A 27,193-nucleotide genomic window follows, 5' to 3' on the forward strand; every position below is an offset into this window, starting at 1 on the left:
CATTCTCTCTCTCTCTCTCACTGTGACATTCTCTCTCTCTCACTGTGACATTCTCTCTCTCTCACTGTGACATTCTCTCTCTCTCACTGTGACATTCTCTCTCTCTGTGACATTCTCTCTCTCTGTGAGATGCTCTCTCTCTCTGTGACATTCTCTCTCTGTGACATGCTCTCTCTCTCTGTGACATTCTCTCTCTCTCTCTCTCTGTGACATTCTCTCTCTCTCTCAGTGACATTCTCTCTTTGTGAAATTTGCTCTCTCTCTCTCACTGTGACATTCTCTCTTGCTCACTGTGATATTCTCTCTCGCTCACTGTGACATTCTCTCTCTCTTTGTGACATTCTCTCTCTCTCACTCTCACTGTGACATTCTCTCTCTCTCTCTCTCTCACTGTTTCACTGTGACATTCTCTCTCTCTCTCACTGTGACATTCTCTCTCTCTCACTGTGATATTCTCTCTCTCTCACTGTGATATTCTCTCTCTCTCACTGTGATATTCTCTCTCTCTCTCACTGTGACATTCTCTCTCTCTCTCACTGTGACATTCTCTCTCCCTCTCAGTGTGACATTCTCTCTCTCACTGTGACTTTCACTCTCTCTCTCACTTTGACTCTCTCTCTCTCACTGTAACATTCTCTCTCTCTCTCACTGTAACATTCTCTCTCTCTCTCACTGTAACATTCTCTCTGTGACATTCTCTCTCTCTCTCTCACTGTGACATTCTCTATCTCTCTCACTGTGACATTTTCTCTCTCTCTCTCACTGTTTCACTGTGACATTCTCTATCTCTCTCACTGTGACATTCTCTCTCTCTCACTGTGACATTCTCTCTCTCTGTGACATTCTCTCTCTCTCTCTCACTGTGACGCTCTCTGTCTCTCTCACTTTGACATTCTCTGCATCTCTCACTGTGACATTCTCTGCCTCTCTCACTGTGACATTCTCTCTCTCTAACCGTGACATTCTCTCTCTCTCACTGTGACATTCTCTCTCTCTCACTGTGACATTCTCTCTCTCTCACTGTGACATTCTCTCTCTCTCACTGTGACATTCTCTCTCTCTCACTGTGACATTCTCTCTCCCACTGTGACATTCTCTCTCTCTCTCTGTGACATTCTCTCTCTCTCTCTGTGACATTCTCTCTCTCTCACTCTCACTGTGACATTCTCTCTCTCTCTCACTGTGACATTCTCTCTCTCTCTCTCTCACTGTGACATTCTCTCTCTCTCTCTCTCACTGTGACATTCTCTCTCTCTCTCTCACTGTGACATTCTCTCTCTCTCTCTCTCTCACTGTGACATTCTCTCTCTCTCTCTCACTGTGACATTCTCTCTCCCTCTGTGTGACATTCTCTCTCTCTCACTGTGACTTTCTCTCTCTCTCTCACTTTGACATTCTCTCTCTCTCTCACTGTAACATTCTCTCTCTCTGTGACATTCTCTGTCTCTCTCACTGTGACATTCTCTGTCTCTCTCACTGTGACATTCTCTCTCTCTCACTGTGACATTCTCTCTCTCTCACTGTGACATTCTCTCTCTCTCACTGTGACATTCTCTCTCTCTCTCACTGTGACATTCTCTCTCTCTCTCACTGTGACATTCTCTCTCTCACTGTGACATTCTCTCTCTCTCTCACTGTGACATTCTCTCTCTCTCTGTGACATTCTTTCTCTCTCAGTCTCACTGTTACATTCTCTCTATCTCACTGTGACATTCTCTCTCTCTCTCACTGTGACATTCTCTCTCTCTCACTGTGACATTCTCTCTCTCTCTCTCACTATGACATTCTCTCTATCTCACTGTGACATTCTGTCTCTCTCTCTCACACTGTGACATTCTCTCTGTCTCACTGTGACATTCCCTCTCTCTCTCTGTGACATTCTCTCTCTCTCTCTGTGACATTCTCTCTCTCTCTCTGTGACATTCTCTCTCTCTCACTGTGACATTCTCTCTCTCACTCACTGTGACATTCTCTCTCTCACTCACTGTGACATTCTCTCTCTCTCTGTGACATTCTCTCTCTCTCTGTGACATTCTCTCTCACTCTCACTGTGACATTCTCTCTACGTCACTGTGACATTCTCTCTCTCTCTCACTGTGACATTCTCTCTCTCTCTCGCTGTGACATTCTCTCTATCTCAGTGACATTCTCTCTCTCTCTCTCACTGTGACATTCTCTCTCTCACTGTGACATTCTCTCTCTCTCACTGTGACATTCTCTCTCTCTCACTGTGACATTCTCTCTCTGTGACATTCTCTCTCTGTGACATTCTCTCTCTCTGTGACATTCTCTCTCTCTGTGACATGCTCTCTCTCTCTGTGACATTCTCTCTCTCTGTGACATGCTCTCTCTCTCTGTGACATTCTCTCTCTCTCTCAGTGACATTCTCTCTCTCAGTGAAATTTGCTCTCTCTCTCTCACTGTGACATTCTCTCTTGCTCACTGTGATATTCTCTCTCGCTCACTGTGACATTCTCTCTCTCTCACTGTGACATTCTCTCTCTCTCGCACTTCGACATACTCTCTCTCACTGTGACATTCTCTCTCTCTCACTGTGACATTCTCTCTCTCTCGCACTTCGACATACTCTCTCTCACTGTGACATTATCTCTCTCTCACTGTGACATTCTCTCTCTCTCTCACAGTGACATTCTCTCTCTCTCACAGTGACATTCTCTCTCTCTCAATGTTACATTCTCTCTCTCTCTCACTTCGACATTCTCCCTCTCTCTCTCTAAGTGACATTCTCTCTCTCTCTCTCACTGTGACATTCTCTCTCTCACTGTGACATTCTCTCTCTCACTGTGACATTCATTCTGCCTTGGGGCCAAGCTCCGCCCTTAAGATCACGTGCGCTTCCTGAATTCCCGCGGTGTTTGAGAGTTCTCGCGCATGCTCTGTCCGGATTTGCTGTCTCAGGCTCGGTGTTAACGTTGTGATTTGCGGTCTCTGTGCGTGCAGCTCCGCCATGGAGTATTTGATAGGAATACAGGGCCCAGACTTCGTCCTGGTGGCCTCTGACAGGGTGGCGGCCAGCAGCATTGTCGCCATGAAGCACGGTAAGGCGGCGGAGAGAGTCGGCAGGCCGGAAGAGGCCTGGGATCAGCGGCCCGCACTGACCGAGGGGGGGAGATGGCGGGAGTGTTTCACCACCGTTGGGTTGAGGTTGGGGGTGGGGGTTGGGGAGTGGGGGTGGCGGCAATCGAGAGAGAGCTGTTCCATTGGGGTGGGCGGATGGTGAGAGAGAGAGAGAACTGCTCCATTGGGGTGAAGGGTGGAGTGGAGGGAGAGAGAGAGAGCTGCTCCATTGGTGTGGGGGAGGTATTGGAGTTAGAGAGAGCTGCTCCATTGGTGTGGGGGAGGTATTGGAGGTAGAGAGAGCTGCTCCATTGTTGGGGGGGGTGGAGTGGAGAGAGAGAGCTGCTCCATTGTGGTGAGGGGTGGAGAGAGAGAGAGAGCTGCTCCATTGGGGTGAGGGGTGGAGAGAGAGAGAGAGCTGCTCCATTGGGGTGAGGGGTGGAGTGGAGGGAGAGAGAGAGAGTGCTGCTCCATTGTGGGGGGGGGGGTGGAGTGGAGGGAGAGAGCTGCTCCATTGTGGTGAGGGGTGGAGTGGAGGGAGAGAAAGAGAGCTGCTCCATTGGGGTGAGGGGTGGAGTGGAGAGAGAGAGAGAGAGCTGCTCCATTGGGGTGAGGGGTGGAGTGGAGAGAGAGAGAGAGAGCTGCTCCATTGGAGTGAGGGGTGGAGAGAGAGAAAGAGAGCTGCTCCATTGGGGTGAGGGGTGGAGAGAGAGAGATAGAGCTGCTCCATTGGGGTGAGGGGTGGAGAGAGAGAGAGAGAGAGCTGCTCCATTGGGGTGAGGGGTGGAGAGAGAGAGAGAGAGAGCTGCTCCATTGGATTGAGGGGTGGAGAGAGAGAGAGCTGCTCCATTGGAGTGAGGGGTGGAGTGGAGGGAGAGAAAGAGACCTGCTCCATTGGGGTGAGGGCTGGAGTGGAGAGAGAGAGAGAGAGAGCTGCTCCATTGGGGTGAGGGGTGGAGGGAGAGAGAGAGTGCTGCTCCATTGGGGTGGGGGGGGTGGAGTGGAGGGAGAGAGAGAGCTGCTCCATTGGGGTGGGGGGGGGCGGGAATGGAGAGACAGCTGTTCCATTGGGGTGGGCGGATGTGGAGAGAGAGAGAGAACTGCTCCATTGGGGTGAGGGGTGGAGTGGAGGGAGAGAGAGAGAACTGCTCCATTGGGGTGAGGGGTGGAGTGGAGGGAGAGAGAGAGAACTGCTCCATTGGGGTGAGGGGTGGAGTGGAGGGAGAGAGAGAGAACTGCTCCATTGGGTTGAGGGGTGGAGTGGAGGGAGAGAGAGAGAACTGCTCCATTGGGGTGAGGGGTGGAGTGGAGGGAGAGAGAGAGAACTGCTCCATTGGGATGGGGGAGGTATTGGAGGGAGAGAGAGCTGCTCCATTGGGGGGGTGGTGGAGTGGAGGGAGAGAGCTGCTCCATTGGGGTGAGAGGTGGTGGGAGAGAAAGAGAGCTGCTCCATTGGGGTGAGGGGTGGAGTGGAGAGAGAGAGAGCTGCTCCATTGGAGTGAGGGGTGGAGAGAGAGAGAGCTGCTCCATTGGGGTGCGGCGGAGTGGAGGGAGAGAGAGAGCTGCTCCATTGGGGTGGGGGGGCGGAAGTAGAGAGAGAGCTGTTCCATTGGGGTGGGGGGGGGTGGGGGGGGGAGGGGGGGGGGGGGGGGGGGGGGGGGGGGGGGGGGGGAGAGAGGGGGGGGGGGGGGGGGGGGGGGGGGGGGGGGGGGGGGAGGGGGGGGGGGGGGGGGGGGGGGGGGGGGGGGGGGGGGGGGGGGGGGGGGGGGGGGGGGGGGGGGGGGGGGGGGGGGGGGGGGGGGGGGGGGGGGGGGGGGGGGGGGGGGGGGGGGGGGGGGGGGGGGGGGGGGGGGGGGGGGGGGGGGGGGGGGGGGGGGGGGGGGGGGGGGGGGGGGGGGGGGGGGGGGGGGGGGGGGGGGGGGGGGGGGGGGGGGGGGGGGGGGGGGGGGGGGGGGGGGGGGGGGGGGGGGGGGGGGGGGGGGGGGGGGGGGGGGGGGGGGGGGGGGGGGGTGGGGGGGGGGGGGGGGGGGGGGGGGGGGGGGGGGGGGGGGGGGGGGGGGGGGGGGGGGGGGGGGGGGGGGGGGGGGGGGGGGGGGGGGGGGGGGGGGGGGGGGGGGGGGGGGGGGGGGGGGGGGGGGGGGGGGGGGGGGGGGGGGGGGGGGGGGGGGGGGGGGGGGGGGGGGGGGGGGTGGGGGGGGGGGGGGGGGGGGGGGGGTGGGGGGGGGGGGGGGGGGGGGGGGGGGGGGGGGGGGGGGGGGGGGGGGGGGGGTGGGGGGGGGGGGGGGGGGGGGGGGGGGGGGGGGGGGGGGGGGGGGGGTGGGGGGGGGGGGGGGGGGGGGGGGGGGGGGGGGGGGGGGGGGGGGGGGGGGGGGGGGGGGGGTGGGGGGGGGGGGGGGGGGGGGGGGGGGGGGGGGGGGGGGGGGGGGGGGGGGGGGGGGGGGGGGGGGGGGGGGGGGGGGGGGGGCTGGGGGGGGGGGGGGGGGGGGGGGGGGGGGGGGGGGGGGGGGGGGGGGGGGGGGGGGGGGGGGGGGGGGGTGGGGGGGGGGGGGGGGGGGGGGGGGGGGGGGGGGGGGGGGGGGGGGGTGGGGGGGGGGGGGGGGGGGGGGGGGGGGGGGGGGGGGGGGGGGGGGGGGTGGGGGGGGGGGGGGGGGGGGGGGGGGGGGGGGGGGGGGGGGGGGGGGTGGGGGGGGGGGGGGGGGGGGGGGGGGGGGGGGGGGGGGTGGGGGGGGGGGGGGGGGGGGGGGGGGGGGGGGGGGGGGGGGGGGGGGGGGGGGGGGGGGGGGGGGGGGGGGCTGGGGGGGGGGGGGGGGGGGGGGGGGGGGGGGGGGGGGGGGGGGGGGGGGGGGGGGGGGGGGGGGGGGGTGGGGGGGGGGGGGGGGGGGGGGGGGGGGGGGGGGGGGGGGGGGGGGGGGGGGGGGGGGGGGGGGGGGGGGGGGGGGGTGGGGGGGGGGGGGGGGGGGGGGGGGGGGGGGGGTGGGGGGGGGGGGGGGGGGGGGGGGGGGGGGGGGGGCTGCTCCATGGGGGGGGGGGGGGGGGGGGGGGGGGGGGGGGGGGGGGGGGCTGGGGGGGGGGGGGGGGGGGGGGGGGGGGGGGGGGGGGGGGGGGGGGGGGGGGGGGCTGGGGGGGGGGGGGGGGGGGGCTGGGGGGGGGGTGGGGGGGGGGGGGGGGGGGGGGGGGGGGAGGGGGGGGGGGGGGGGGGGGGGGGGGGGGGGGGTGGGGGGGGGGGGGGGGGGGGGGGGGGGGGGGGGGGGGGGGAGTGGGGGGGGGGGGGGGGGGGGGGGGGGGGGGGGGGGGGGGGGGGGGGGAGGGGGGGGGGGGGGGGGGGGGGGGGGGGGGGGGGGGGGGGGGGGGGGGGGGGGGGGGGGGGGGGGGGGGGGGGGGGGGGGGGGGGGGGGGGGGGGGGGGTTGGGGGTGGAGAGAGCTGGGGGAGAGGTGGGGGGGAGCTGTTCCTTTGGGGTTGGTGGGGAGGGAACCGCTGCATTGATGTAGGGGGCGGTGGCCGAGGGAAGAATGTTAAAGTTGCTGCTCTAATCAAATACCCAGGAGGCCAGAATTGGAGGAGCTCTGATACCTCGAAAGATTGTAGAGCTGGAGGAGACTGCATAGTTAAGGAGGGGCGAGATCATGGAGGGATTTGAAAACAGGGATAGGAATTTCAAAATCAAGATAGTTGTCCAGCAAGCACATGGGTTGATTGGAACTTAGTTCATGTTAGGGCATGGACAACAGAAGTTTAGCTAACCTCAAGTTTATGGAGTGTAGAAAATGGGTGGCTGACCAGGAATGCATTAGAATAAAAACAAAAAACTGCAGATGCTGGAAATCTAAAACAAAAACAGAATTACCTGGAAAAACTCAGCAGGTCTGGCAGCATCGGCGGAGAAGAAAAGAGTTGACGTTTCAAGTCCTCATGACCCTACAACAGAATAGTTCTGCTGCCAGACCTGCATTAGAATAGTCAAGTCTGGAGGTAACAAAGGCATAGATTAGATTTTCAGCAGCAGATGAGTTGAGGCAGACATGAAGTCGGCGATATTATGGAGTTGGAAATAAACAATCTTAGTGACCAGTAGTCTGACCATTTAGATACACAGTGGAGGGGTTGAAAGATGTGATGAGGTAGAACTGAATGTCGTTGGCATACATATAAAATTGCTGTGTTTTTGGATGATGTCCCTGAAGGGCAGCATGTAGATGAGAAATAGAAGTGATATGGGTATGGATCCTTGGGTGAACAAGGATATGCAGGAACAGAAAGGGAAATCAATATAGGTGATTCTCTGGCTACGACCTGGATAGATAAGGAAAGGTCCAGGTCAGTTCAGTCTCAGCCCGCTGGATGGTTAAGAGGCATTTGGGGGGGGCGCAGTATGGTACGGTACAGTCAGCTGTGTCAAACGCTGCAAACAGGTAGAGAATAAAGAGAAGGGATAGTTCATGGTCAAAATCACATAGGTTGTCACTTGTGAACTTTTGCTCCTGTGGGGCAACTTCCATAATATTGCTGCCTGGAGAGATTCAGAAGTGGGGTTATTAGAAAGATAGGCACAGATTTGGGAGGTGGAAATGAGCTTTGTGATTCAGTAAATGGGTAGCTGCAGAAATATAATGGAGGATGCCAAAAGAGGCTTTAAGTAACTCGCTAACTAACTGAGTGTCCTCACTTCTAATAGTGGATTAAAATACTAATCACAATGATGGCATACAGCATCCTCCATTCTGTTTACTGTACTATGATGAGAAAAGATTGGAATATTACCTGCAGGCTATCAATCCAACGTGACTTTAAAATGTACCTTAAATCTAATTCATATCTAATTAGCAATTACAGTGTAACAAAAGTCCTGTTAAACCCTCTCAGAACTTCTTCTGCACACATGTTTCAGAATAAAAAATATACAGGGAGTGACATGTTTGGTCCTGTACCCCACAATATTCAATATTAATCTGAACATTGCAAGCAAAGCATTAAACTTTGGCAGGAATAGAGTTATTACTGTTTATAATTCCTAAAACAATATGGTTTTAGTACTTGTTAGATCATGCTCCTTTTAAGTGCAGAAACCCATTTTAGAAAACCCATCTAGTTTTGACATTTTTTGAAAATAACATGAAGTGCAGACAGCTGGAACATGCCTCCAGTAAACTATAAAGAACATTGAAAACTTTGCTTGTAGTAATTGAAGCTTAAGAAACTGGAAAATGATTGTACTTTAAGCTGGAGTTGTGGAGATCTAATGGAAATAGTCACTGTAATTTGATGCATAGATTAGTTCTTTGTGCAACAAAATGTCCTCAAAGTGTAGCATTTTCAGTTTTTAGTGATAGACATTCATAATTATTCTCCCAGAAATTTACATCCAGAATCATCAGCATTCAAATAAGAGCTACAGTTCCCTTTTTTATTTAAGTCAATTCTTTCAGGCCTTGCCTTGGCTCACAGTATTATTCAGCACTATTGAGTAAATTGAAAGTGAAAGTATAAATGAGCAATAGCTAACTACCAATTTCAAGGGACAAAATGGAGTTAAACATGTATTATCAAAACTACTTAATGCCTGCCCTCAATCAGGTGGGAAAAATACTGGTTAATCCCACGTTTTTGGGGATGAGAATTCAAATTGTCTCCGGCTTCTTGCATATTATGGGATGGATCCAGGAGTCATTGACTGCTGGATATGCCATGGCCCATAACTAGCTCGATTTAATGAATGATAGGTAAAGGCTTATTGATGCCCTATGCCTCAGTGTGTTGATAGCAATTTCTCCCTGATTAGATACTTTTCATACCTGAAAAATCAGAATTGTTCTGGTTTTCTTTTTGCCTCTTAGTTAGCCATATTCAATATCAAATTTATCAGTCCCCCTGGCCCTGGCTGACCCCCCATCAATCTTGAACAATATAGGGAGCCATATCTTTGTGAGGTAGAGAAATTCATTCTGTTGTGTGCATGTGAAATGACAGAGTTAACTTGTGATTTGAAGAGTGTTTCATGGTTAGTTTTGATTGAGTGACTTTCTGTACTTACTGCATAAATTGTACCTTTTTGTGACAAAGATGCTTTGCTCATTAAAATCGTTGATTTAGAAGGATGGATCTCTAAATTCTGTTGGCATTTATTGCTTTGTGGTTTTTAGCTTCCTCACTCCTTCATTTCTTTGTTTCATTTAGATTATGATAAAATGTTTAAACTGAGTGAGAAGATAATGCTGCTATGTGTCGGAGAAGCTGGAGACACCGTCCAGTTTGCAGAGTACATTCAGAAAAATGTTCAGCTTTACAAAATGAGAAATGGTGGGTAACTGGTGTGCCTCATTCACCTCTTTCAGGACTTGTCAAGATTTCAAATCACATTTCATCTTAATGAGCAGCAATTGTGTATTTGTTTGATAGCAAACAACTGAAATTTTCATACGGCAGCTTTTTTTGCTAGTATTGCCTCTGTAAGTAACCTACAGCTGCATTGTCTGTTTGGAGCTATTCTGGGTCCAATGTTTTGAGAGCTAAAATAAGAATTTAAAATTTTTCACTAATTCTTACTCTGATAATATCCTCAACAGAATCTGATTTGTTGTCAAATTTCAAACAGACTTTTTAAAAGTCTGCACAGTTCTGCATCACTCTGTATTTCTTTTTAAAGTTTCTGTCTGTTTAAAGGACCAAAGTTGCAAGCTTTTGTAGTGGTTTTCTCTGAGTATAGGTTGGTCAATGTGCTTGGCAGCTGAATAAGTTATTTATATATAAAAACAAAAAAACTGCCGATGCTGGAAATCCAAAACAAAAACAGAATTACCTGGAAAAACTCAGTAGGTCTGGCAGCATCGGCGGAGAAGAAAAGAGTTGACGTTTCGAGTCCTCATGACCCTTCGACAGAACTAGTTCTGTCGAAGGGTCATGAGGACTCGAAACGTCAACTCTTTTCTTCTCCGCCGATGCTGCCAGACCTACTGAGTTTTTCCAGGTAATTCTGAATAAGTTATTTAAACTGGCTATATCACAAGATTCAATCTGCTGTAACTTTGTTCATTAACAGGATTTTTTTTCTGTTGAGAATCTAAAAATTCTTAGTAATTTTTGATTCCTGATTAGATGACCAATCCCTTGACCACCTGTACTGCTATGGAGCTTCAGGAGTTTATACTCATTAGTAACTTCCTGGGCTATGCTATTAAGATGCACTTGTTTCTTTTTCTCTTGTTAGGAACATAGGTGTAGGCTATTTGGCCCATCGAGCCTGCTCTGCTATTCAAACAGATCATGGCTGATCATCTAACTCTCTGCCATTTTTCCCCACTATTCCCATATGTCTTGATGTCATTACTACCCAGAAACCTATCAATTTCTGTCTTGAACATGCTCAGTGATTGAGCTTCCACAGTCTTTTGGAGAGAATTCCAAAGATTCACCACCCTCCGAGTGAAGAAATTCCTCTTCACCTCAGTCTTAAATGACCTGCCCTTTATTTTGAGACTGTGTCCCTTGGTTCTAGATGCACCAGGCAGGAGAAACATTGTTCATGGTCACTGAACTTGCTTTAGCTAACAACTATCTTAGAATTGTCAAATCTAATTGTGTCCTGTTACTAAAACTACATTGGAGCCTGGTCATTCTTAGTCATGTTGTAATTTAACATCTTTAACAGCCAGAGTAATTGATTCAGGTTATATCTCGACATGTTATAAATAAGAGGTTTTGTGCCTGAACCTGCTATAATAGAATGCAAACAGTATGGTTTTTATCTTGATGAAAGTGCAGCAACCTATTTAATGCCATAATTCAGCTAATACTTTATTTTTGTTGCTGTTTATTTTAGTTGTAGCTCTTAAATATAAAGATTTGCTCAGAGTTTTGGAATGCGTTGACGTAACAAAAGCTTGTTTCAATTATTCATTGCAAAACAGTAACTGACAGTTGAGAGATTAGGTTTCTGTTCACGCACTTGTACTGTGTTCAATATGGAATCATTTCTATGCACAGGAATTGAAATAAGGGCAGAACCAGCCAATTAGCTGAGTAATTAATTAATTGATTATTGAACCAGACACCCTTTAGTTCCATGGGGGAGGCCCAAAGGAATCAAGTGCCCTTTGGCCACTTCAGTGGCCATCGTTGGGCCTTCTGCTGCCGGGCACCTTAATCCCGGGAAACGCTGCCAGCTGAGTACTGCTGGCCCATCAAAGGCTGACAGCCTTTTATGCCACCTGCAGCAGTGGAAGTGGTGGCAGCTGGTGGTGATGCACCTGCCCGGGGCCCAGGATCATCGTGCCACCTCAGACCAAAAGTGATTAAAGGCAGGATGCGGATAGAGGGTTAAGGGTCATAGGAGAGGGGTGGTGGGGGGGATGTGGTCAGAGGCAAGGGCAGGAGTGTGGCTTTCAACGCAATCCCCTGCCTTCCGGATGCCTGGCCCCTTGATTGGACACAGAGTGCCTGACTATGAGGGATTTAGCCCCCACCCCCTAAGAGACCATTGGAAAACCTGACAGGATTCCGATGGCGTGGGAAAGCCACCATTAAACCTTTGAGCCACCACTAAATTGCGGTGAGCTGAAAGCATAATTGGCATCCCTCTGCTAGTGGCCTGGACTCCCACAACTGCCCCTTCCGCCCTGCGTCCTAGTCATGAAAGGTTTTGCTGCAGCCGGGCGATTGATATGGGGCCTCTCCCGTAAAAAGCAGGCCTGGCCACCAAGGTTCCCACTACTACAGGCTGCGTTAAATCCAGCACACGGCATGTGTTCTTTATCTTCTGTTTGTTACACAATGTCTTCTTTTTCTCAACCAGTCAGAATTGGATGGTCATAAATTGGAGGCTGAGTAGTCACTAGTGATATCTCTTTTGATGTTTTCACTAAATTTTAAAACATTAGTTTCCATTGTAAGGTTTGCCCTTTTGTTGAACTGCTGTTTGAAAGGTGATATTGCTATAGACACACACTATGGTTTAGTGTGAAAAAACAATGAGAGTATAAAGAAGTGTTTCCTGCTGCTTGCTTACTAGGTTTTTCACTAAACTTGCCACCTGGAACAATCTTTTCCATTAACTTAATATTATGGTGATACACAATCACCGGCTATTATTGGCTGCATTTTGCAGCTATTAAACTAATTTAATGTAGAAATCACTTTATTTTTGGTAAGAAGAACATGAATGAGGAAAACATTCTGTTTTTATTTCAAATTTCCAGCAGCTGCAGTATTTTGTTTTGTATGAATGAGGAAAATGTTGTTTAAAAATTCAGCTAACTCAGACTAATATTTAATTTCTGGAGCTATGTTCAATATAGGATAGAGTTTATTCATCATATTTTTTCCTAATCAGGACTTTGTGTGGTTCTTTGAAACTTCTCTTGGATTTGGTCTGTCAGTGTTCACGCATGTATTGGTACTTCTATGCCACAAATTTGTAACTGAAGAGAATGAGATTTAAATTGTGCAGTTCATGAATCCCTTGTTCTTTGCTACATGCCCAAGAATGTATGCACAATTTTCTCAATGTTGCAATGTACCTATGCTGTAGTAGGGTGATTAGTTTGCTGTTTACAGTAGTAAGAAATATGTTGGGGAATTTGCATTTAGCTTACCAGCCTTGGGCATTGTTTGTTGCTGGATGTCAAATGGCCAGAGTTGACATTTGAACTCAGAATCAATGTAAACTCTGCAAATTTGGAATGCACATGTAGAAGTTTAGTGCATACTAGTCTCCATAATAAACCACATAATCACAGTCAAAACTTTGGATTCTATTCCAGCTACAGTGAAGCAATCTTTTTTAGACTTTCAAGACTGATTTTTTTTTTAATAACTCTAACTAGGCTCATAATCCTGATGGGGAAAATGACTTTTGTAAATGCTTTATCCAGAAAGAACTCATTGTAAAAAGAAAGGTAACTCAATCATGAACTGTGCCAAATTATTTTGCAATCACAGGCATTCTTTTGCATTTACACATTCTGTGTTCTTATTGCCATGAAAGATTGTTACCTTTGTCAATATTTTAGGTCAGGTTTTTCTAACTGCTAGCAATATTCTGTTTCGAGGTTTCTTAGCACAGAAAAGCCTGCCAAGACTCAGTCATTTTAGGGTAAAGAAAACAGTGTGTGCCTTCACTGGGTTGCAAAAGGGACATCAAGTCTGATTCAAATATACATTACAGTTATGAAATAAAAATTGCTTGTGAACTTTGTCAATGAAACTAAAAAAGTTCTTTTTCATGTATAATTCTTCTTACTGACAACTTGTAGGTGCTGAATTTCACTCTACAGCACCAAGTTCAGGTAGTTGCGAAGTCAACTTTGAATGTTGATTATTTTCTATGCTTTTGGATAGAAGTAGTTTGGAAAACATCTGGCTTAAGTATCTTTAACCCCACATTCAACTCTTTGATACTCTGTTACCATCTTAATTCTAGTCTGTCTCCTATTATGTCTCTTTTTATATCAGTGCAGATTAGGATATTTGTCTTTGAGAATTTCTATTAAATAAATAGCTACCTGTATCTCGATCCTACTAGGCAGGTGGGCAGCTATCCTAATCACTTAAATGTCCTATTGAATTGTACCTTTTCTGTGCATTTCATTTACGGAACACCATGGCTATAACATTTCAACACGTGAAAATAAATCAAGTCTGTATTCAAACAAATCAAGGATAATTCTCAACAGGCAATCATTTTGTTGAAACCCAAATACAGATTTATGTGAACAAGATCAATTAAAGTCAGCTTTTGTGAGCTGTGTTACTGTTCTCATGTGTTTTTATCCCTCTCAGAATTAACTTCTACCTTGAACTTATCTTCAGTGATACATGAAATTAAAACAAAATGTACATATACGATAGCTGCATTGTTTTAATTTTGTTTTTTTCTTGAATTCCGCTCCTTCCACCAAAATAAAATATTTTTCCATGCCTGCTCAGTGATCATTTTAGAACACTTTTACAAAACATCAAATTCACCCAGTAACCTTCCATGAACCTTGAGTGGAGCTTGTGAGAATCTCTCAATGCCTTACATATTGAAACTGTGTAATATATCCACATTGTAAACTTCCTGCTCAGATTTGTGAGCTAGTAAATTGTGTGGATGAATTATTTCCTTAGCCATGCATTTGAGTGAATTCCACTCAGTATCTGCTTGAGACTGGACCTAAAATACTTATTTTACTGCTCTGGCTATAAGTTTGATCCCTAGCACTGCCCTATTATCCTAGGACACTATTGGCCAGGGCACTGCTGTTCTTTGAATAGCGCCATGGGGCCTTTACATCCGCCTGAACAGGCAGAGGGGAAGTAAGTTTAACATTTCATCCAAATGACAATGCAGCTCTCTCTCTGCTGCATAAGACTTTCAGCCAAGATGATGTTCAAGTGTAAGAGTGGGGCCTGAACCCACAACCTTTTGGAGCAGACATGAGTGTTTTACCAATTGAGCTAAACAGATACAATTCTCCCTTTATTATTATAACAGAGTGTATTAGATGGTATAACATTGCTTTCATGATAAAACGCTGTCTCTTTTGATTTATCAAGAATAATGCCACAAGAGATTTGTGTGTGTATATATACAAAAATTACAGTTAAATACGGTTTCATGTGTAGTTTGTTCCAAATTACACACTGCAGATTTTATCACGAGTTAAGAGGCCATTCATTATTATTTCATCATTGCAGGTTATGAACTGTCCCCTTCAGCAGCTGCCAACTTCACTCGCAAAAACCTGGCAGAGTACCTCCGAAGTCGGGTAAGTGAACAGAATATAACTGGAATGGTTAACTTGTAGTGTGTTACAGACGTCCTATACGAATGAACTTAGACTTTTGTTAATGGAGATGAAGCCATTATAATATCAACTTTGAAGCTGCTGCGATCAATAGAACAGCTGTTATAGCACAGAAACACGCCGTTTGGTCTACCACTTCAGTACCAGTGTCTTTCTGCCCATGAGGAACAAAGTCCATAATCACAATCTCCTGCTTGTTCCCCGCACCCTTTAATATTCCCTTTTTGCAAGTAGCCATAAAATTCAATTTTTAAATCCTAATATAAACTTAACAAAGGTTGAAAGCAGAGAATACCAATATGTCAGGAAATTCTGACATCTTCATTCTTTTGTGATAGCTTAAATTTGAGTCCTCTCTATCACCGCTTAACCTACCATAATAGTTCATAATCTTGAAGACTTCATCAAATTGCCCTGACCCTTGCCAACACGAGGAGATGACCCTGATTTCTCAGCTCTGTAAAATTGTAACCCCCTCCCTTTCCATCCAATCACTACATTGGTACCCCATTTTCTCCACTGTTTTTATATCAATCTCTTAGATATAAAATCAAGGATTGCAATTTTATGTTCTGATCTGCTGGAGCTGCCACCTTATATGGGGCCACGTATCAGAACAACAAGGAACCTCAGTTCCCTATTTAAATTCTTACAATTTTATTTTTTTTCTATCCTTTTGAAATGCATTTTTTTCCATTTTTCTATATCGATTTTCATCTGTCACCCAACTGTCCATCTTACAGATGTTCTCTATAAATTAATTTTCTCAAATTGGTACTTGGTAAAATTATGCTGGATTTATAATATTTTCTATCTTTCCCAAGAACTGGAAGTTAAAAACACAAGAACAATATTTAGCTTAAGGTATAACTTTAATTTAATGCACCAAGATTTAACATTCTTATTGATCACACTGTGTGTTGTTGCATAATGTAAAGAAACATAGACATATGCCTGTTATTTACATCCCAGCAACTGAGTTCCCAGTGTAGGAGAACGTGCCACAGGAGGACCCTAAATAGAATCCCAAGTACATCTGAAGGGAACAGGAAGGGGAGGAGAGACATTTATCTGCTGCCACCCTCATGCACCATCTAGCAACTGTTTTAGAGCATTGTTGACAAAAACTTGAGTCGATGAGCTACAGTAACACATTTGACAGCATAGGAATTGGGGAAAATATCTAATATCTGAGAATCTGTTCCCAAGCCTGTATAGTTCCAAAAGAGGCCATAAGGAGGAGAATGAAAATAGTCAAAATTGATTAGATGTGATTTTCCCCTCCTGTGAGGAATTTTGTTTTTATACCTAAATATTGTGGAACAACAGTTAGTCAATCTCTTTATAAAAATTGTTCACAGAATAGAGCAGAATTCACATTATGATGAAATGACTTTTTTTGTCAGTTGAACACTTTGAAAGTAATACTTTTGATCGTTCAGTTCAGTTTATAATACAAGATGAGAAACATCAAAATAGGTTTTAGGTTATCAAGTGGTTTTAAAATGTTTTTCATGTTAGATACCATGCAGCCTTCATATGCTAAGCTTACTGTATAATATATGCTACGTACTGCAGGTAAAGTGACAGTAACTTTAAAATATATTAACATCAGTAACAACTACTTTTATTTAGTTCCTTTAAAATAAAGATATTACATAGGTATAATCAGATAAAACTGGATGCAAAAATCAAAGATGGACAAAATGGATGGAGTGACCAAAAGCTTAGTCAAAAAAACTGTGCTTTAAACGAGGGAGAGATGTGGGGTTCTATGCTGGGATTTCCAGAGTAAAGAGGCCAAGAATCTGGGTAACAGATTGTATGACTGGAGGAGGTCAGAGTTGGGGAGGAATAAAACCATGATTTAAATACAAGGACGAGAATTTATTAGATGCATTGGGATAACAAGAAGCAATAGTAGGTCAACAAGGCCAGGAGTGATGGGTAAACGAGACTTGAAGCAAAATTTTAAATTTTTTTTAACTCACGACTTCATCATCATTAACTGTATTGGCAGTCCTCTGTCCACCTCATGACCTGCTGATAATGATGAAAGGAATTGTGCATACCCTTTAATGCGTTATATCTTGCTCCTTCATAAATGTTACTGCTTCTATCTGGTGCATTCATGAACTTGCCAAGTGAAAAATTGCAAGTATTCACTTATGCAACCTAAGAAACACTGCATGAAGTTTTATTTATTCCTCTATATGTATGCATCATCTAAGACTTGGACAAGCAAAGAATGTTATCTGTATGTTCAGATCCATTTCTTATAAATCTCAGCATATAAAAACAACTTTAAATTTGACCTGTTCTCCACATGCAATTGTTGGCTAAAACCTCCATCTTTCAAGCAAATGAAACTGCAACACCATAGCCTGTCCAGAAGCCATATTGCTGCTCTGGATTCTGCAAAACAAAGGAAAAATGTTACGATAAGGTATAGATGATCAAATTTTTTAAGAGGATACTTGGATATTACGTAACTTGAGGAAAAACTATTCTAGGATCTTGCTCTGGGGTGTTACTTTGGTTTGGAGTAGGTAAAGCATTCTTTATGATCAGCTGATTTGGATTCAATATTGAGTGTGAGAGATGGGGTTCCATCTCTGTTTCTGGCCTTGTGGCTAATTAGGCCCTTTATGTAATTTCCATTTTGTCATAAAGTGTGAACCTACGGGAATTCACAGAATTGCTCAAGGAACTCATTTACCTACAGTGCTATGGCATAGACTGGTAGCGAGGATAATCAAGTGTTACTGTACCCAATGCAGATATAGTTCCAACATTGATGCTCCTACTTCCCCAGAGAGTTGACTTTTGGTAATGGTGCGTGATTTGTTAGAGGAACTGAGTGAAAATGGATGTTTAAGGTGTCCTACTCAAGCATATACTACATTGGGAGTTGACTGAGGAGTAATATTGATATATCTAGTAATGCTGCAAGGTTAGATCATCGAACTTCCCTGAATAAAGGATGGGGGGGAAACTAATCTCTTTAAAATTGATATCTTCAATTTGGTTTTTGCTTGTATTCCATTCCCCCGCAATGGTAAAAATAAGTTAGGGATGTCAACATATCGGTATGTTTTGATCCATATCCCATGGAATTTCTGAATGCCATTCCAAACTATTATTTCCAGCGTTACCTGGAAATAGTTTTTTTCATCAACCAGTTTACCGTAAGCTGGTAAATGATTATTTATCTGTAGATATTGAGCTGGTGTTCATGTATCACTGTGTAATACTTTTATGGCCTTTTGTAGTTGATATATGGCAGATGCAAAAGAGAGATAGATTAGAGTCATCCTCATTCTTTGAAAAATGCGCATCCTCCATGCATAATCTTACCCTTTCAACCCAACAGGCATTTAGCTTTTTGGGTAGGGAGAGATTATACTTAAGTGATGAAATTCAGTCCATCTCCAGGTCCAATTGAACTGTCAGTGGTACACTGATTCTAAGGCTTTGTCAAACATGGGAGGAGATGACATGCTGCAATGCCTATTTACAGTGACTTGATATCTTCACTTTCATTTTCATGCTCATTAGGTGATTTCCAAAGAACCTATCATGGTAAGTTCTCATATAGTGCATGGAATATGTTTATCATTTGAAGAAGGGAAACTCCATGTGAATAATGATAGTAGACTCTTCATATCCTTTTTGTGGTTTTTAGTGCCAAGGTTATATTCAAGGAGGTAACTATTGTAATACCTAGATTTGCACGTAAAAGGTGAAGTTATTCTAAGTATTTTGATATCCAAAAGTACTCTTAATCGGGCTGATGAAAATATGGAATAAATCCATTGTGCCTCCTCTTCCAAAGATTAGAATTGTATTTTTTAAATGATGAAACTTCATGATAACATAAGAAATAGGAGCAGGGGTAGGCCATTTGCTCTTCGAACCTGCTCTGTCATTGAATAAGGTCATAACTAACCACCTTATGGCCTTAACGCCACTTTTCTTCCTGGCCCCCGTAACTCATGATTTCCTCCCAGGTCAAAAGTCCATCTAAGCCTTAGATATATTCAACGACCCAGCCTCCACTGCTCCCTGAGTTAGAGAATTCCAGAGATTAATGATTCTCTGAGAGAAGAAATTCCCCCTCATCTCTGTTTTAAATGGGAGACCCCTTGTTTTGTAATTGGCCTTTGTGATGTAGTGACTGCCAGTTTTATTACTATAGACTTTAGCACCGGCTTCAAGGTACCACCATCTGCAAGAGGAAATATTTTTACCACGTGATCCCCAATCCCCCCTCCTTTCCAGTAAAGCACATCTGCCCATGCCAGTGCTGTCCCTGCTGTGTAGTCCATCTGGAGCAGGCAGGCTGTTGGGCAAGCCCAGGCATGGGCAGACTGCAGGGATCAAACACGGGGGACCGCGGCTGCACCTTGCGACCTCCACTAACCAAAACTTGTTAATTACCTTGTTACTGAATTTATTTTAATCAGTTGTAACAAGTCACAATTGTGGTGCTCTAGCAAGGGAACACAGACTCAACCATTTGCAGCATTCACCTGTGCCATATGTTGTTAATCACATGATCAGTGTCAGACACCTAATCAGCTAGTCTCATCAGCCCCCCCATTGCACTTTGCACAGAAGGGTGGGCAAAACATCCCAATTAAATTATCCATAATTGATGATGTTGTATTGGCACTGAACCTTGCCCTCCCTTGACACCTAACGTTTTTAGTTAGCCAGCTGTTTAATTTTCCCTGGTGGATTGGAACTGTGCTCTCAATGGAAGAATGTGTTTAAAGTGAGCTAAAGGATGGAACGACACTTATTTCCCAGAACTGCAGTTGCTGCCTGCCCTGGATTCTAGACACCACTACCAGCTGCAGTTATTAACTAGACTCCACCCCCTCAAGTGATAAAATTCATGATGTTTAATATGTTTGACAGGGCCTTAACCTCTGGAGTCTTAAATTTGTATTTTTGGAATGGTAAGCATGATTGGAGACAGCACCATAAGCTTACTTTTGCAGTAGCTTTTGAAATATTATAAATATTTTATACATTTTCCCCCAAGTAGTATATCAGTTATCCAAGTTAAGTATTTTGTGGATTTTATGTGAAACCTATTTTTCAGTTACTATTTGAGATAACTTTTCGGTGAGAAGGTGATCGGTAGTTATGGGTTAAATATTCCATTCCTTATTCAAATGGTAAAATATTTGGATTTCATAAATCTGTTGACAGAATGGCACTCGTTAAATGTGCACAGAGTTGTGAGCGGTAACATGATGACATCACACTGAACAAGTCCCAGCTCGTTCAGATTATGTTACTCAATTCATATGGATGTCAATCTTCTAACTAATACACAATAGTTAAAAACATGTCATTGTTCATTTTGTTATTTTGCCTCAGTGGCAACAGTTAGACACACACAAAGGCCCAGTCCAGAAACCGGAGAGCATACCTGAGGTTTTCTTTCGGAGAATTTGGAAAAGGATTTCTATACCTTTATTTAGGTGAATTTAAATAATTCTATCAAAACTGAATCTTGAGCAGCAAATAGTTCTAACATGTGAAATGTGTTTATTCAAGTTGTGCATTAGAAATATTGTGGAGAGTAAAAATCACTCCATCAAACATAATAGCACTGTCAACGACGTATTCCCTCACTTTGATAATTGAGAGTAGACTGATGGGGTGGTGATTATCAGGTTGGATTTGTCCAGCTTTTTGTGGACAGGACATACCTGAGCAATTTTCCACATTGCCAGGTAGATGCCACTTTGGAGCTGTACTGAAACAACTGGGCTTAGGGGTGCAGCTAGTTTTGGGAGCATGAACCTTGAGTAGCATTGCAGGAATATTGTCAGGGCCCATACCCTTTACAGTATCCAGTGCGTTCAGCCGTTTCTTAATATCGTGAAGTGAATCAAATTGGCAAAAGACTGGCATCTGTGATGCTGAGATGGATCATCTACTTGGCACTTCTTGGCAGAAGATGGCTGCAAATGCTTCAGCCTTGTCTTTGTGCTGGGCTCCCCCACCATTGAGGTTGGGGGTATTTGTGAAGCCTCCACCTCCAGTGAGTTTTTAATTGCCCACCACCATTCGTAACTGGATGTGGCAGGACTGCAGTGCATAGTTCTGATCTGTTGGTTGTGGGATCACTTAGCTCTGTCTGTTGCATGTTGCTTCCGTTGTTTGGTGTGCAAGTAGTCCTGTGTTATAGTTTCATCAGGTTGCCACCTCATTTTTAGGCATGCATGGTGCTGCTCCTGCCATGCCTTCCTGCATTCTTCACTGAACCAGGGTTGATCCCCCAGCTTGATGGTAATGGTGGAGTGGGGGATATGCTGGGCATATGGTTACAAAATGTTTTTGCATATTGTTCTGCTGCTGATGGCCCACAGTGCCTCATGGATGCCCTGTTTTTGTTGCTAGATCTGTTTAAAATCTATCCCTTTTAGCAGGGTAGTAGTGCCGCACAACACGATTGAGGTACCCTCAATGTGAAGATGGAACTTTGTCTCTGCAAGGACTGTGCGGTGGTCACTCCTACCGATACTGTCATGGACAAATGCATCTGTGACAGGTAGATTGGTGAGAACAAGTAGTGTTCAACATGGAGGAATACTGATTCATCAGCTGAGGTGGGTGGTTGGTAGTAGCCAGCAGGAGGTTTCCTTTAGTTCTGTTAAAGGGTCATGAGGACTCGAAATGTCAACTCTTTTCTTCTCCGCTGATGCTGCCAGACCTGCTGAGTTTTTCCAGGTAATTCTGTTTTTGTTGTGGAGGTTTCCTTGCCCATGTGTGACCTGATGCCATGTGACATCATGGGGTCCAGAATCAATGTTGAGGACTCCCAGGGCAGCTCCCTCATGATTATATACCACTGTGCTGCCACCTCTGGTGATGGGACAGGGCATACCCAGGGATGGTGATGGTGGTACCTGGGACATTGTCATTAAGGTATGACTATGTCAGGCTGTTGCTTGACTAGTCTATGGGACAGTTCTCCTAATTTTGGCACAAGCCCTCAGATGTTAGTAAGTAGGACTTTGCAGGTTCGACAAGGCTGGGTGTGCTGTTGTCGTTTCCAGTGCCTAGGTTGATGCCAGGTGATCCGTCCAGTTTCATTATCCCTTTTAGATTTCATAACGGGTTGATATAACTGAGTGGCTTGCTAGGCCAGAGGGCATTTAAGAATCAACCGCATTGCTTTAACTTCTATATAATATTCAGCATTCTCCTGCTTTGGGATGCAAGTAAACCTTGAATAGTGTCTCATTGGAAGCTGGAAAACTAATTTCCAATGACAAATTGTAATCTCTGCCCACTGCGCACAGTTTTTTTTATTAAATCATAGAGAGAAAAATTGACTTTTACTTGACAATAATCGACGCTTTGTGCCTTGTTTATGAATCTACAAAAAGTCTGTTTTGATTACGACATGAAGAATTATAATACCATCAAATGTATTGTAAAGGGAAAACATACTTATCCCAATTATTTCATGAATGATATTTAATACCCGTACCTGTCTTTTTTTCCATGTGATCTTTTTGGAGTATGTAACTTTTTTAATGAAAATGTTGATTCCAAGTAGATGGATAATTTTCTCAGTTGCAGCACTTTTTCTCTGGTAACATTTGACTCCTAGGATATTTAAAATTTGAGGGACTGGTTACATAAGCCTACTTAGAAAACTTTTGTTTTGATAACGTGTGAAACTTGTTAATTGGCATTCATTTGATAGAATGTAATGTAATTTTAGTGCCTTTTTAATGAGACCTCTTCCATACTGGCTCTGTTACTGTGCAAGTTCACATTGACGAATGGCCCCATATGACCACAGCATAATTACTCAAATCTTAAATGCAGCTTTAAAGCAATTGTGCACATGCAGTTTGAGTTGAATTCCCAGTTTTGTAATTGTGGCTGGGGCCCTTCTCCAAGCGCAGGGACAATCCATACAGGACAGCAGTATCAAAAAAGCAGCAGAACCACATAGTCAACAGAAATTCTACCATACCTGCCATTTAGTTTTGCTGTAAGGCACGTGGCAAATTCCATTCCCAAGGATAATTTTGGTATCTCCAACACAAGATTGTTATAGTTTGCCTCCTTCAATGTCATTGCCGTCTTTGAGTCAATCTTGTATGGTAGAGGTAGCAGAAAACATTAGCCATCGACTTCATCGCAAATTGTCCATTCTTTATATACACAAATACCATGTTCACTTTCTTGAGCTATATTTTATTTTATACTCTCTCTGTGGCATCTAAGCATTCATTTCAAGACAACTTTTAATATCAATTTGTGTGATTTCTTTTACATGCAGGTTCAATATATGAAATAACCTTGATTTTAGTGACATCTGAAAAAGTGGCACCCTTTCAATTTTCCATTATTCATCAAGTTAACTCATCTTTTATGAGATACCGAGCTTTAAAGAGATATGAATGATTGTGACTAAAAATTTCAGTTATTCAGCACTTCGTTATAATATATTATCATAATTTTCATGTAATTGTACCATGTTTAAATATTATTTGAGCTTTTCATATTTTTAATGTTTTCCAAATTAATATGACTGCCAAGGAGCATTAATGCACTTAGCTGATTTTTGGGTCTTCAAAGCTGATAGTTCAGGCCAGGAGATTTTCATGATGGAAAGCAACGATTAAGTATTAAATGCATGGGGAGTCTGAGACCCACATAGAACTTCATTCAGCAGTGAAACACTAAGCAAATAGGTTGTACAGAAAATATGCATCTTAAAGGTTACTGTCAGCCACTGTAGAGAAGTATTAGGAATGCATGTGGTTGCAAGTGGAATTGTGCAGGAAACCAGTATTTGGCACTTAGTAGCACTTGTACTATTTTTATGAGTGGCTACAGAATGTGGTGATCGTGGGTTTTATTTTACTTGTGGCAGCTGATGGGTTCAAATTTACTATGTTTAAATGTGTTCATATTGAATTCTGGTGTTTTAAATTCCTTGTGCTCTCTGACTACTTGATTACAGCTGTAGAAGAGCTGAGGGGGGGCATAGTTATGCAAGCTGAAGGACTAAATAGGAAAGGTGTTCCAATTTCTACTGCCAAATATATATCACTCGTTCGGAAAAATGAGAGCTATTTACAGTTCATACACTTCATGGATGGCATGAATAGCCTATTTTATATGGCACAAATGGCAGAAAGCATTGCAGCTTCTGCAATAAGTTCTGATATGTTTTTTTAAGACTCCAAAATGTTGTAAAATATTTTACTTGGATCCTTCAGAGGAAGCACTTGAATACACTAGTATAAAATAAATTTTCAAGCTATAGAGTTTTACAGTAAATGCCAGGGAAAATTTGTTTTTAAAATTCTAAACAACTGATTTTACAAAACTTCCAGTAGGTAATGGTTTCAAAGCTTAGAGTTTAGCTTAGTTATTAAACTTTGAGGTTGTAAAAATGATCAAATTTAATTTCGTAGCCTAAAATTAGCATTGATTGTCAGAAACAGATTAATCTTTTGACGGTTATTCTTTACTTTTGAATCTTTACTTGGAAATAATACACAATAAAATTCCAATTTATTAACTTGGCCCTTTTACTCTTAGAAAACACTGCTGAAATTAACCATTTTGATTTACACAGCAAATGGTAAGTGTAAAATGTCAGGATAACAAGACGCCTGTAATCCAGGGCACAAAGGGAATCATTAAATATAACCATTTTAATTAAGAACTGGTGAAAGAATGTTTAACAGGAGAAACTGTCACACTACTAGATGCTGTGATTTGATGCTGATGTACAATAGTTAACATAAAGATGTTAAGCTATTGAATGCATTAATAAAATGCATTTGAAGGTCCAGTATCTGCACCTCAGATATCTTCCCAATTTACCTGCCAATGTTCTTGTGGAGCTAAGGCCTATGTGAAGCGCTCCCTTGTTGCAAAGGCTAGGAAGAACAGTTTCTTCCTTCAGAATCTAACCTTATGGTGCGTTCAATATGGCCCGATTGTTTTATGTTTGAAAAATTATGACTGGTGCAGCACTACGAATTTGTACAGGAACACAAGTTCCTGGACCTGCAAAGCTTCATGCACCATTTCTCCTGCTTCTGGAACTCTGTTCCTTGAATGCAGATATTCCGTTGTAAAAGATAAAGCATGCATTCAGTTTTTAGGAAAATCTGACTTGTTTGTCAATGCAATTTCTTGAAGTCTTCCTTTGTTCCAGCAGCTACCGGATACATATTTGAAACATTACTCTTGATTTTATATGAACAAAACCTCCAGAATAATTGAGGCTTATACTTAACTGCCATTTTGAAAACTGTCACATTGCAGTAAATCACCAATAGGGGACAAGTTCTCTGACACATTTGGTTTTCTTTTAGAATCATCTAGGCCAGTACTACCTTGTGCTTAATTATTTAGGAGTTAAGTACAGCTAGCTACATTTCTAGAGAGGTGTTAACTCAGTACCAATTACTCTTCCTGTACTGTCAAGATTCATTTTTAGTTTATTGGAATTTGTCTTCAAATTTGAAAAGTTTTTTCCCCAACCACTGTAAAATTAATTTGTGCTGTGAGCAAAAGACTTTCCTTTCGAAAGATAATATGTTAATGTCCGAAGTATATTAGAATGGCATTTTCTGAATCCTGTCATTTCTACATATTTTTTGTTGTTTACTTTGATCCTTTCTGGTGAGAGGAGAAATGTTAAAACTTCTGAATTTATTTCATTCTTCAAATTCTAAGTATAGGTACTTGTGTGTGCAGGTGTGCTTCTGTGAATTTTATTTTTCAATTGTTACCATTTCCCCATCCCAACAAACTGGAGGGGATGGCGAAAGAGAAATATCTTTGCTTCCCTAAAGGTAAAAATTAGGTTTTTTTTTTTGCTTTTAAGTCTGCAGAATTTTTTTTATAACAAAATGTGATTGGGTTACCTCTGTGGAGAATGGAAGAGATGATTATACAATAATAAATAGCATCAACTTTATTTGCATTTTACAGCCATGTGTTCTGACTCTGAAGAAAGATCATGGTCATTTCCAATGCCCTTTTTTTTGTTGTACAGCCTGTTTGTTTGAATGCACAATATCTTTAAATATTTTTACGCAACCATGAACATGCAGTTTCTTAAAGGGGACAATTTTTGTGCTGTCTACATGCTACCTTCTGGCTTGCTACACGATGAATCACACATGCAGCTTACAGGGAACATTGGTCATTTGTATCTGTAATGCCACCAGTGCATAAAGCCATTGTGATTGCTGTGTGCTCATTTCAAATAGTGACAGAAGTAGATCTCATCTGGGAAAGGATTATTGTACAATAACAGCACAATGTAATTGGTAAACTCTTTTAAAATTGGAGTTGCTTTGCTTTGAGATCCTTTGCTAGTGTCACAAAATCCCAGAAGCTTGAGTAGCTGGCTGCAAGGCAAATGTTACACTGCAAGGACTCATTAAAGCTGGCTGCCAGGAAGACTTGTGTTTAGGGGCTCTTTAACGATTCCCTGCAGTTTTGTATTAAGCTTCCAGTCCACTGTACAAGATGCATGCTTTTGGGACTTAGTATGGGTCTTGAGCAACATAAAAGCTACTTGTATTTATCTAGAAAACACTAGAGTATATCAGGTTTTCCTTTCATCCTCTTATTCCACCAAAGATTGATGGGCAAAAGATGTGGTACTTGCTAATTATGAAGCTAAATCTTTGGTTTCAAATCTCCATCTTAACAGGAAGTTTGCTCAAACTTCTCCGTGGAGGTAAGTTTGGCTGCCCTGGGTTGACTAAAGACTAGGTTTCTAAGATACTGCATCGGGGTATTCTTGCTTACCAGTTGGCCAAAGAGATATCTATATCTGAGTCATTTATTTTTCAACTGAGAAGAATAATGTAGATAGGTGATGCAGGCTTTGGATTACAATGGTGATTTTGTTGCTGCTTATTGTTACGATTATTCTAATTCTTCCACCAAAATTAATAAATGCTGAAGAGCCAATACTTCAAACCTTTCATCATTACCTACTGTTCAAAGGAAAAACAACAGCTTCACATATCTGTCATTGGTCACTTGCTTTTCCCTGAACCTGAACTTATGTTTTTATTTTTCCTCCCTTCCTCTCCCCCAAAAAATACAGAGGCTAAAGATCTGATGTGCCTTGGATTTGATTTAAGCAAAGATTTGATCACCAGGTTAGATAAATTAGAAGGTAAATAGGTTGGCACAGCTTGGGTGTTTGTTGCAACATTGAATTGTTTTGCTGTGATTGGCCAGGAAGTCAGTCAGTAAGAGTTCCCTCTTCAGTATTTTATTCTTTCTCAAGTTGTGCCGGCTGTGGTGC

The 27,193-nt window shown here is 44.5% G+C and overlaps 1 protein-coding gene across 2 annotated transcripts in view; it reads left to right on the forward strand.

Moving 5' to 3' along the window:
• Window positions 1-2,876: 2,876 nt before the first annotated feature.
• psmb2 (proteasome 20S subunit beta 2) overlaps window positions 2,877-27,193 on the forward strand; it is a 29,031-nt gene continuing 4,714 nt past the window's right edge. The window contains exons 1-3 of one of the 2 annotated variants that reach the window (XM_041213156.1): window positions 2,877-3,059; window positions 9,251-9,373; window positions 14,750-14,820. In XM_041213156.1, coding sequence (XP_041069090.1) covers window positions 2,969-3,059; window positions 9,251-9,373; window positions 14,750-14,820 — 285 coding nt within the window. In that variant the 5' untranslated portion in view covers window positions 2,877-2,968. The remainder of the gene's footprint in view (window positions 3,060-9,250; window positions 9,374-14,749; window positions 14,821-27,193) is intronic. The other variant, XM_041213157.1, reaches the window with a different exon arrangement.

Source organism: Carcharodon carcharias, chromosome 19, assembly GCF_017639515.1.
Source record: "Carcharodon carcharias isolate sCarCar2 chromosome 19, sCarCar2.pri, whole genome shotgun sequence".
Lineage (NCBI taxonomy): Eukaryota > Metazoa > Chordata > Chondrichthyes > Lamniformes > Lamnidae > Carcharodon > Carcharodon carcharias.